This window comes from Lepus europaeus, chromosome 5 (assembly GCF_033115175.1).
Source record: "Lepus europaeus isolate LE1 chromosome 5, mLepTim1.pri, whole genome shotgun sequence".
Classification (NCBI taxonomy): Eukaryota; Metazoa; Chordata; class Mammalia; order Lagomorpha; family Leporidae; genus Lepus; species Lepus europaeus.
Genome location: NC_084831.1, coordinates 151,363,241 through 151,375,925, shown reverse-complemented (window position 1 = coordinate 151,375,925; position 12,685 = coordinate 151,363,241). Strand labels below are relative to the sequence as shown.

The window sequence follows — 12,685 nt, the reverse complement described above, 5'->3', positions numbered from 1 at the left end:
TTGCTTACACAACTACCTTACACATCTGAAATAATTTTTGATTTGCTAATATCCTAAAAGTACATAAGATAATATCAATTAAAAACTGCATGCAGTATCTTGGTCACTGTTACTACAATTAATGCAGAATGCTCCTTAGAAACACATTCAACTGAGCGGAACACGGTAGAGGAGAGCTAGCCAGTAGGCTGCAGTGCAGTTAGGACGGTGGTGAAAGAACAGACAACGAAGAGCAGACTCTTAGAACTGTAGTAACACGCAAATCCCTCCCAAAGATAACTCAGATTACTGAAAAAAATGAGTCTTTGGGAATGGTTTTGGTTTACGTGACAGTAAATAAGTTAGGCGAGAAAATCACAAAATAAGCATTTTTTTTTTTTTTTTTTGACAGGCAGAGTGGACAGGGAGAGAGAGAGAGACAGCGAGAAAGGTCTTCCTTTGCCATTGGTTCACCCTCCAATGGCCGCCGCAGCTGGCGCACCGCGCTGATCCGATGGCAGGAGCCAGGTGCTTATCCTGGTCTCCCATGGGGTGCAGGGTCCAAGCACTTGGACCATCTTCCACTGCCTTCCCGGGCCACAGCAGAGAGCTGGCCTGGAAGAGGGGCAACCGGGACAGAATCCGGCGCCCCGACTGGGACTAGAACCCGGTGTGCCGGTGCCGCAAGGTGGAGGATTAGCCTAGTGAGCCGCGGCGCCGGCTCAAAATAAGCATCATTAAAACATGCCTCATTTCTGTTCCAGAGGGGCTTGTTCCAGAAAGACAGGTCGGCTTAGGCTGATGCAGATCCTGTCCACTGGTGAGGGCCCCACTAGGAAAGTTTACTCCTTGTCGTCCTAATAACAACACTTGCTAGAAAAATTATCTTTTGAATGCTTATCTTTGCATCTCGACTCACTTCTTACTTTAATTCTCTTTAGTGACAACTATCTACTTGCTTTTTAAAAAAGGTTTATTTACTTGAAAGGCAGAGTTGGAGAGAGAAGTAGGGATAGAGAGAGGTCTTCCATGTGCTGGTTCATTCCCCAAATGGCCACATGGCCTGGGGCTAGGTCAGGCTAAAGCCAGGAGCCAAGGAGCTTCATCCAGGTCTCCCAGGTAGGTGCAGGGTCCCAAGCACCTGGGCCATCTTCTGTTGCCTTCCCAGCAGCATTAGCAGGGAGCTGGATAAGGGAGTGGAGCAGCCGGGACTCGAACCAGAGCCGTATGGGATGCCAGCACTGCAGGCAGTGGCTTTACCGTTAGGCCACAGCGCCAGCCCCTCTATCTGCTTTACATAATAAGAAGTGTCATGGAATTCCCCAGATGAAGTTCTTGATGCTTAGAGGGGAAACAAGGGAGTCACTTTCAACAGCAGCATGTTCTTTCAATACTGTGGCATGCTTGTTTGTGTTTCCAAAACAAAATAAAAGCTGTTCTGGTATGAAGCAATATCTTCAGCAACAAACCAGACAGCCCCAGAGAGACCTAACAGCTCAGGCCTGAGCTTCTTCCAGAGATTACGGCGACACACAGCAGGGACACCACAGCCAACTCTGTCAGGGTCCTGGCGAGATTCTGTTCCCGTTTTGAGGAATCCTGTCCCAGCCAACAACGAATTCTCCAGGATCTGTTTTAATCCTAGTGCGAGGCCTCTGAGTAGTATTTTAAAATGCCCAGGGTTTTGAGATTTTCAGTAAATGAGGTTATTGTTCAGATTTCTACACCCCTTATGTGACAAAATCCTGCCTTTTCTTCCGTGTTCTTTTTCTTAACACCCTTCTTTCTTATCTTATCTTCCCAATTCTGTCTGCCGAAAGAATAGACATGGCAGCTACCTATTCAGACCAGCCGCACATAATACTACAGCATCGTTTGATCACCGCCCCATCAAGACTTCATGAAACTTTGCCCAATCATCAGTAACAGCGCTCCTGGTCACATTTGGCTTCTGTGGGATTTTCAGAAGAGCAGCCATGTTTAATGCTGTGAAATACGACCTGTCTCCTCCTGTCTCCACCCTCCGGAGCAGTGATAAATTTCAGAGCATGCTCAGCAGAACTGGATTATATGATGCACGGTGCACATGCTCATCACCAAAACTGTTCTCCGCAATGTATGCACGAGAATGAATTGCTGAGGCTTCAAAAACCCCAGTTCGTCAGAACTGATTTTATTAGCCAACGCACACCAGAGACAGGTGGCAAAGAAGTAGTATTCTCGCAGCTTTCATTCATCACGGAAGCCCGCCCCATTACAGACTGTGCTCTCCCCGTCTTTGATTAGGCCTTGCCAGCTGTGTGCCGCTGCAGCACCGAAGAAACCGCTTTGCAGCCCGTCACCTCTTCCGGCAGGCAGCCGTCCTGGTCTCGGAGAGTGGGGTCAGCGCCAGCCTGGAGCAGCAGCTCCACGATATCCAGAAACTCGCAGGCGGCGGCTGAAAGGAAAAGCAACAGAGAGGGAAGCAGGTTCACCGTGAGCCGGGGAAGAGACTGGCGGGAAGGCAAGTGCCGAGCGGTAAGGAGCGCCTATCTACGGCATTCTGCTGAGGTCTGTGGCGCCATCACACTGGGCCTTCACATCTTAGGAAAACCAAACGTAGCTTTTGGCTGCCTACAAACACACATGAACAGTTTGTTTTTTTTTTTTTTAATTGTGAAGCTTCTTCATTCTCTTCTTTAAGGATAAAGGGAAATTTTTAAAAAAGATTTATTCTTTAAGGATAAAGGAAAATTTTTTAAAAAAAAGATTTATTTATTTATTTGAAAGACAGAGTAATAGAGAGGCAGAGGCAGAGAGAGAGAGAGAGAGAAAGAGAGAGATATCATCTATCTGCTGATTCACACCCCAAGTGGCCACAACTAATCTGTAGCCAGGAGCTTCTTCAGGCTCTCCCACTTGGGTGCAGGGGCCCAGGTACTTGGCCCATCTTTCACTGCTTTCCTAGATTCATTAGCAGGCAGCTGGATGAGAAGTGGAGCAGCCGGGACTTGAACCAGCGTGCCCATATGGGATGCCGGCACTGTAAACGGCAGCTTTACCTGCTACATCACAGCACTGGCCCTGAAAGTTTTTAATTTTTAAAAATCATTTATTTGAGAGGTACACAGAGAGAGACCACTTTCATCCACTGATCTACTCCTTAAATGTCTGAAAGGGCCAGAACGGGGCTGGGCGGAAGCCAGGAGCTCAATCCAGACCTCCCAACCACGTGAGGACATCACTGCTGTTCCCCAGGGCTTCCATTAGCAGGAAGACAGAGTCAGGAGCCAGAGCTGGGTATCGAGCCCAGGCACTGAAATATGGAATGAAATGTCTTAATGGGAGCCTAAAGTGCTAGGTTAAATACCTGCCCCAAGAACCTTTCTAAAACAATAAATAGCACCAACAAGTGTCCCTGATAAATCCTTGGCATAGGAAGGGGTGGTGGTGGTGGAAGGAGCTACAGATATCAAGAGTTATTATTGGGGCTGGCATTGTGGCACAGTGGGTAATGCTGCTACCTGCAACACCAGCATCCCAAATGGCAACTGGTTTGTGTCCCAGCTGCTCCACTTCTGACCCGGCTCCCTGCAAATGCACCTGGGAAAGCAGCAAAGATGGCCCAAGTGCTTGCATCCCCACCACCCCTGTGGGAGACCCGGAAGAAGCTCTTGGTTTCTGACTTTGGCCTGGCCTGTACCTGGCTGTTGCAGCCATTCGGGGAGTGAACCAGCAGATGGAAGATCTCTCTTTTTAATTTTTTTTAAAAGACATCAAGAATTTGGCATGGGATTGCCTCAGGATGTACAAACCACAGGGTTAGCACAGTCACCTATTCTGCAGGTGTATGAATACGTGATTTACGACAAAGCTGGCATCACTGGCCAGTGAGGAAATTAGCTCTAATAATTACATGGTGCTGACACCACTGGACTAAAGGCAAAAACAGGCAACTCGTGGAAGAGGAAACATAACTGGCAATGAACATATGAAGAGGAGCAACCACATGAGCAATCAGGAGATGAAAAGCTCTGAGAATGCCAAGCATTTGGAGGACCAGGGCAAGGCACCCCCAGTCCAGGCTCCTGAGAGTGTTCACTGGTGTGCATACTCTGGACAACCTAGTATTTCAGACTACACAAAGCCTCCAACCCAGAATCCCACTTCTAGTTCCATGCTGTACAGAAAGCTCTGCAGGTGTTCTCCAGGAGGTATTTGCAAGGATGTACACAGCAGTACTGTTCACAATAGGCCCAAATGTTCATTAACACTAACATGTAAAAACAGAACACAGTTCACTTTAAAATGAAATCCCACACAGCACCGAAAACTAATGAACTATAAGTTCACATAAAATGGATTTATCTCTGAAACAATGTTAAAGAAAAAAAAGTCAAAAGAATACACAGGGTATGATTCCTTTTAATTAAAGTTTAAAAATAGACAAAATTAAACACTGTTGTTCAGACTTCCAAGTACGCAGTGAAACTTTAAAGGAATCATTAATATAAAACTTAGAATAGTGATCCAGGACGTGACAGGAGAGCCATGTGCCTGCAGAGCTACATACAGGGGTTTCAAAGATACTACTGAAGAGGTTCTACTTTATTTACTTATTTTAAAAAGATTTATGTATCTGAGAATTAGAGTTACAGAGAAAGAGGGATCTTCCATCTCTGATTCACTTCCCAGATGGCTGCAATGGCCAGGGATGGGGCAGGCTGAAGCCAAGAGCCAGGATCTTCTTCCAGCTATCACACAAGGGTGCAGCAGCCCAAATATTTGGGCCATTCTCCACTGCTTTTCCCAGGTCATTATCAGGGAGCTGGATCAGAAGTGGGGCAGCCAGAACTTGAACTGGCGCTCATTTGGGATGCTGGTGTCGAAGGCGAACGCAGCGGCTTTACCTGCTATGGCACAGCACTGGCCCCTCTATTTTATTTTAAAAATTTGTTTATTTGAAAGGCAGAGTGACAGTTCGTGCCCCAAGTGGCTGGAATGGCCAGGTCTGGGCCTGGCTGAAGCCAGAAATTGCACCTAGGTCTCCCACATGGGTAGCAGTGACCCAAGCCCTAGGGCCACCATCTGCTCAGGCAGGAAGCTGGCCTGCAAGCAGAGCAGCCGGTCTGCAGCTGGTGCTCCTGTCTGGGACGTGGGATGCTGCCATCACAAGCGGCAGCTCAACCCACTGCATGCTGGCCCCAAGGTTTTATTTCTTAGGCACCTTTTTTTAAGGCCACATTTTAAATTCTTCATATAATTTTATATATTCTTTTTTAATGTGATACGACAATAAGAAAGTTCTAAAGAAGGGAAGGAAGGATCTGGACTGGATTCTACAGCCCTTTTACGGAGTGCTCACTGCGCTCTACCGCTAAGGATACAGGGACGATTTCTCTCGAGAACCTATATAAATTTGGAAACAGCCCACTTTAATACAAAAGAATGAGTAAACACTATGGCAGAGACACACACACTGCGAAGGCACTGGAGAAGGCAGAAAATGGGGGCTGAGGAGACGCACACGAGATGGCGTGGAAGCTGAGCTTTGAAGAGCAGTATGAAAGCCTTTTACCACTGCAGCGGCAAAACACCACCAGCAGAAGCAGGAAAGCACGGGGCGTGCTGAAGAAGTATCTGCTGACTCAGGCAGTAAGAGAGAGCAGCAAGCAGACAGGCGAGGCTGGCAGCCTGGCACAGGGCCTGAGCCAGTGTCTTTGGTGCCTGTACCCCATCTGAGCACTGCTTCAAGTCCCGGCTGTTCCACTTCTGATCCAGCTCACTGCTAGTGCACCCGGGAAGGCAGCAGCAGGTGGCCCCAGTGCTTGGGCCCCTGCCACCCGAGTGGGAGACCTAAATGGAGTTGCAGGCTCCTGGCTTGGGGAAGGAACCAGCAGATGGAAGATATCTTTCCATCTCTGTCTCTCCCTCTATCTAACTTTGCCTTTCAAACAAATAAATAAATCTTAAAAAAAAAAAGGAAGGAGAGAGGCTGGATTGAAGTCAAAATCATGTATGGTCTTGACTGCCATACTAAGTTTGGGTTTTACTGAGTGATCCACAGATAGGAACAAGGAGGGAAGTGGCATAATTCAGCCTCTGGGCTAGGATGGTAATTCTATAAAGAGTGACTGAGGGAGCCAAAAAATTTGTGGCAGGTGAGCCAATTAGGAGACCGTGGCAGTCCCTTAGGGTCTTGAAAGTAGCCCATGTCAGCAGGAATATAAAGAAGGGTATGAATAAAGGAGCCATTGAAATTCAAGTAGATAGGACACAGAGCAAAGTACTGGCTGTGCTGCAAGAAGTGAGGGAATCAGAAGAATCAAACGTGACACCCTGTTTCCAGTCTGGGAGACCACGATGTCTGACATTATCTCTAAAATCAGGAACTACGGGCAGTTGTAGTGCAGCTGGTTAAACTGCCGCCTGCAACACTGGCAACCCACATAAGCTCAGTGGTGCCAGGAAACAGCTTTGTTGGATACGCAGTAGGTAAAATGTGAATCTGAAAAACAGCTCACGCCTCACACACTAGTATCTCTACCTGCACTGGGTAATGTGACTTTCTGAAGACCTATCTTTGAGCTCAGAAAATTTAGCAATTTTTCTGGACAGTTTTCTTTCTTATTTATTTTCATTTTATTCGAAAGGCAGAGAGATAGAGATAGACAGACATAGATCTTCCATCTGATGGTTCACTCCCCAAATGCCTGCAATAGCCAGGGGTGGACCAGGTCAAAGCCAGGAGCCTGGAACTCAATCTGGGTCTCCCACATGGGCGGCAGGGACCCAAGGACTTGATCCACCATCTGCTGCCTCCTGGGTGCGCATTAGCAGGAAGCTGGATCAGAAATGGAGTGAGCGCGGCTGGAACCAGGCACTGTGATAGGAGACGCAAGAGTTCCAAGCAGCGACTTAACCACTGTATCACATGCCTGCCCCGCTGTCTGTACAGTTTTTTAAAAACATAGTTATGTTACAGGATCCCGGGCCGAAGTGGTATCCACCTAAGGTGGTCTCCCTCTTCATGCAGCAGGAATGTGTTTGAGAAGAAATATACGGATTACTGAAGCTTCCTGCTGGTGGCCTGTCCCAGCCATGCCTACGCCGCTGGGAAATAACAAGCTTAAGAGGCGGTTACTCAGGTCCCACTTGTATGGCTGGCCACACTTCCCAGCCATCCGTTCTACTGTGTAAAGGAAGAGGGTTTCTCTCCCCCGGCTTACTGAGGCGACATTCACTTTTAAAGAATTCAGTACACTCTGACAGTGTCTACTTGTGTAACTGCCACCGTGGCCACGACAGGACACTGCCATCACCACAGAGCTTCCCTGCTGCCTTGTGTAGTCCTCCAGTTTGTGCTCAGCCACGGCCTCTGGCAACGCTCGACTGTCCCCATGCACTGGCCTTCATAGACCACATAGTTTTTTGTGTCTGGCTTCTTTCACTGAGCAGATTGCTATGGAAATTCACTCAGGTTGCTCCTGCAAGTATCAGTAGTTATTCCCTCTTCACTGCTGAGTATTATTTCATTATGTGGATGGATGCGGGCATCTGGGTTGTTTCCGGCTTTTGGCATTATCAGTAAAGATCTCTGTGTGGACCTGGACATCGTTTGGGTATGTATCTTAGAGTGGAACTGTGGAGTCACACAGCAAGTGAATGTTTATAAGAAACTACAAAATTTTTCCAAAGTCTGCTTATGTGCTAACCATCTTTCTTTCTTTTTAAGATTTATTTATTTATTTGAAAGGCAGAGTTAGGGAGAGGCAGAGGCAAAGAGAGAGAGAGAGAGGTCTTCCATCTGCTGGTTCATTTCCCAAATGGCTGCAGCGGCTGGAGCTGGGCCAATTTGAAGCCAGGAGCCAGAAGTTTCTTCCTGGTCTCCCACGTGGGTGTAGGGGCCCAAGCATTTGGGTCATTTTCCGCTGCTTTCCCAGGCCACAGCAGAGAGCTGGATTGCAAGTGCAGCAACCAGGTCCTGAACTGGCGCCCATATGGGATATGGCATGGCAGGCAGGGGCTTTTCCCACTACGCCACAGTGCTGGCCAGCTGGTCCCCCAACATAATTTTTATCAATACTTTTAAATTTCTGAAGAGTTTTATAAACCATTGTACACCAAATTAGATTCAAATGGAAGATAGTCTCTCATAAAATAGAACAAAGTTAAAGATATACTGCCTAGTAGAAGATGGCCCAAGTGCTTGGGCCCTGCACCCACGTGGGAGACCAGGAGGAAGCACCTGGCTCCTGGCTTCGGATCGGCATAGCTCCGGCTATTGCGGCCATCTGGGGAGTGAACCAACAGGAGGAAGACCTTCCTCTCTGTCTTTCTCTCTCACTGTCTGTAACTCTACCTGTCAAATAAATTAAAAAAAAAAAATCTAAAAAAAAAAAAAAAAGATATACTGCCTAGGGACCAGTGCTGTGGCACAGTGGGTAAACAACGCTGAGGCCTGCAGCGCCACATGGGCACTGGTTCAAGTCTCAGCTTCCAGTCCAGCTCCCTGCTGTGGCTTGGGAAAGCAGTGGAGGATGGCCCAAGTGCTTGGGCTCTGCACCCCTGTGGGAGACCAGGATAAAGCTCCTGGCTCCTGGCTTTGGCTTGGCCCAGCCCTGGTCATTGCAGCCTTTGGGAAGTGAACCAGCGGACAGAAGCTCTCTGTCTCTCCTATCTCTTTGTGACTGCCTCTCAAATACGTAAGTACAACTTAAAAAAAAAAAAAAAAAAAGAGTGTGTTTATCCTGCACATAACTAGCTACATGACTTATTTTGAGCAATAATTATTTAGCCTTTACAGCACAACTAGAGCTTTGACTTATTGTGAGAAACACTTTGTTGGGCTTTAAAACAAGACCTTTCAGCAGTATCAGAGGAAGAAACTTCCTTGTGCTTAACTTGGTGCTACAGGGGCCAGCACCGTGGCAGAGCAGGTTAAGCCACCTTCTGCAGTGCTGGCATCACACACCAATTAGAGTTCTGGCTGCTCCACTGCCAATCCAGCTCCCTGCTAACACATCTAGGAAAGCAGCAAATGGCCCAAGTGCTTGGGCCCCTGCACCCAGGTAGGAGACCTGGAAGTTCCTGGCTTTGGCCTGGCCCAGCCCTGGCCCTTGTGGCCATTTGGGGAGTGAACCAGTGGATGGAAGATCTCTGTCTGTCTCTCCCTCTCTCTATCTGAAAATTCTGATTTTTATATAAATAAATAAACAAATCTTTAAAAACAAAACAAATCTGTACTACAGGATCATCATCACTCTCATCTATCAGATCATACTTCACTCCAATCTAACTCAGCACTAGTATGAAGGTCAGGGCTAAACAGTAGACCACGGCTGAAGACACTACAGAGGGTCATCTCAGACAAAGGGGCGCTGATTTCACGCGTGCCGGATGATGAAATGACCTTTCCAGCAGCCACACAGAATCTAATCTATGGAACAAACCCAGGAATGCAGCATAAAATCTGAAGTTCCGCTCTTAGAGGACTAAAGCCAACCAGAGAAGAAAGACTACCTGGGGTATATAAGTTTCCTAACTGGACCGAAGGGAAAACAACTTTCGTTCAAGTCTAACTATAAAGTGAGATTTAAGTTTGGAGTTTCAGAGTCGCGAAACAATACTTTCTGAGGGAGGGATGTGGTATCCATATGAAGCGAGTTTTATGAATAAATGCTTGGGATTTACTCAGATTCACAGGAGAGTATCAGCAGGAAAGAAGTTGCAGTAGAGAGAAAAAAAGGAAGCGACTGAATGAGTTCTGCTGTGTTTTTAAAAACGCATACATGAAATACACGACGACCGTTCTCTTTAGATAAGTCAGTCAGTAACTATTTTCCTAAAAGGACAAGTCCTTTCACACCACACAGGTGAACCACACTCTGACAGGAGCAAGGCACTCACAGCCTCTTGGAGATGCACTGTTGGGTAGGTGCCCATTATGTTTCTGTTAGCACAGAGCCTGCTCTCACACACAGGTGCCCAAGGAATATGAAGGTACTTCAAAATATCCATGGAAAAGGACATTAAAAAGTTACTGTGACACATAAAAATGCTGAAATCTTGCATAGTATTTTTCTTAATGTGCATTTCTAAGAACTTTCTGAAGATTCCTTTTATTCATGGATTTCAAAATAAACTTACCATTTCAGTTTTTCCATGAACTTTCTGAAGTACCCTGTTAGTTACTGGAAAACACATTTCACACCAGCTAGATGGTGAGCCCCTTGAACATATGCTTTTTCATATTCTCAGTACAGTGCTGAGGTTTTTGCTCGAAATTCATTAGTTAATTGATTTCTCTCTCTGGCATCTCCAGTGAAGCAAGCAGTCGGAGTCGTCTTTCAGAAATGTGTAAGCTGCCCAGCCCTCGAGACAGACAAAGGGAAGGAGGAGGCGAGAGAATGAGCAGCAAAGGGTGCCAGCATTTCACCAAATTATTGAAGGGATCCACTGGCACCCACAATGTGCTGAGAAATACAAAACAGTCATAAGCCCATCTTGGAAAAGCCTGAGCAAGTCCACAGGGATCAGAACAGTTGCTGAATTTATGGCACCCTGGGAACCTCTATTTGTCAAGTGCCATGGAGGCAGCCCTGACACTGGCACAGGTGAAGATGAATTTTCACTCAGAGCAGTGAGCCTTCTGACTCCATTAATCCTCAGGGTTTTGATGATGAATTTCTTTCTTTTTTATTTTATTTATTTTCACTCTAATGCCTCCTCCCACTGCTGAAGAACAGTGTGGCTGGGATAGAACAGATGGTGCTTTACGTGGAAGACCGAGGCTCCTGAGGATACAAAGCCTGCCCACTCTGAAGTCACATGACTCCACGTACAAGGAAAGCCTTGATTTCCCTTGGGAGACACAGATGCAATGATATTAATATTCCCAGTGGAGGAAGAGGAGGGGAAGGCTAACAGGCCATTTATAAGGAAGACCACACTTACACCAATATACTCTTCAGCAAGGACCATAGTTAATCACAAAATAACAGAAGGACCAATATCTGACGATTCAAAAACACCCAGGTAAAACGTAGGCAAATAATGGTTTTGGTATGCCACAGCACAAAGACTGTCTAGAATGAACTGGTAAGCACACACAGTGGTAGAATCCTGGCCTCTAGTTAACCTGTGATTGGCTCTGACCCAGTTTTAATCGGAAGAAGCCAGGATTTACAACCTGCTTAAGGATGGAGTTTGACAACTGCTATAATCAGAAGAGCTGTCAACACAAGGACAGCTGTCAAGCCCAACCGTAATTCATAAAAAATAATAGCTAAGCCCTCAAGCACATCCTCAACACTGCTGGATTTAACCATACTTACAGGTTTATGAAACTTGCAAAAATAGGCTTAGGGCCCTAAAATCAAATCAAACAATAATAAAAAAAGCCACTGAGTGTCCACTAAATAAAAAGGGTTAAATAATATTAAGTAACTAAAAGGACAGAACATGCCCAGCATATTCCCTGGCACAAAATAGGTGCTTAATAAATGGTTATTATTATTATTATTATACACAAGACTGTTTGACTATCTTAAACTCTGGCAAAAAGTCCAGTGACCTAGTTTAAAACACTCTAAATTAAAAACAAATCACTCCAAAAATGATTAAATTTAAAACGTTAATTTTTGGCAGGCACTTGGTGTAGCAGTTTGGCTGCTGCTTGGGATACCTGCCTTCCACATCAGAGTGCCTGGGCTTGAGTCCTGGCTCTACTCCTGATCCCGGAATCTGCTAACATGCACCTGGGGAGGCAAAAGGTAAAGGCTCAAGTAGATCTCTGAGTTCCTGGCTCCTCGCTTCAGCCTGGTCCAGTTCAGCCTTGACTGCTGGGGGCAACTGGGGAGTGAACCAGAAGATGAGAGATCTTTCTTGCACCCTGCCTTTCAAACAAAATACATTTCAATAAGTTTTATGAAACATTACTGAGCTGTCAAAATATTTTAGCTTTATATACTTATAATGCTCAAATTTCTGACCAATGATATTATTTTACTGTTCAATTATTTTAACACATATATTTGTTTTGTTCTTCCCACAAGATTAATATAATCTAAGAGAGAGAAATGAAAGTTGTTTTCCTAGATCAATTTTGAGTCCTATTCCCAAGTCATGGATACTTTTTGTTTATGTCTAAACTCTCAGTGAACAGAAGGAAGGAAATAAAAGTACACGCATGGAGAGAAATCAATGTATGTGTTTATTCACAAGTACAGTTTTGAAAATTAGCCTTGAGCCACTAAGATGACCAGTGATAAAGGTCTTGTCTTTACTTTATTTCTATAGAAGATTATATTTCATAAAATAATGTATGTTTTAAAAAGATCCAGGAAAGTACTTATTTAAGAAATTATGAACAGAGGATTGAATGTGAAAGTGTCTTGGTTCTACTACCTACAACTGGCCTCACTCTGTCAATGACACATCACTTCTCTAGACTCCAGTTTTCTATCTGCAGATGGAGGAAAGCAACACTCAACTCAGCCACTTGTTGGGAAGACTAAAGGAGACTATCAGGGACAGAAGGGGGAGGTGTTTGGTACTGTCTGCGGTGCCCACATCCCACACCCCAGTGCCTGGTTTGGGTCCTGATCCAGCTTCCTGCTAATGTGTACTACAGAAGGCAGATGTTGGCTTAAGGACTTGGGTCCCTGCCATCCACATGGGAGACTGGATGGAGTTCTGGGCTCCTGGCTTCAGCTTGGACCAGCCC

The 12,685-nt window shown here is 45.8% G+C and overlaps 1 protein-coding gene across 2 annotated transcripts in view; it reads right to left on the bottom strand.

The window, feature by feature from the left end:
• Positions 1–2,122: 2,122 nt before the first annotated feature.
• ACBD6 (acyl-CoA binding domain containing 6) overlaps positions 2,123–12,685 on the bottom strand; it is a 199,204-nt gene continuing 188,641 nt past the window's right edge. For both annotated transcript variants that reach the window (XM_062193827.1, XM_062193826.1), the window contains one exon: positions 2,123–2,416. In XM_062193827.1, coding sequence (XP_062049811.1) covers positions 2,262–2,416 — 155 coding nt within the window. In that variant the 3' untranslated portion in view covers positions 2,123–2,261. The remainder of the gene's footprint in view (positions 2,417–12,685) is intronic.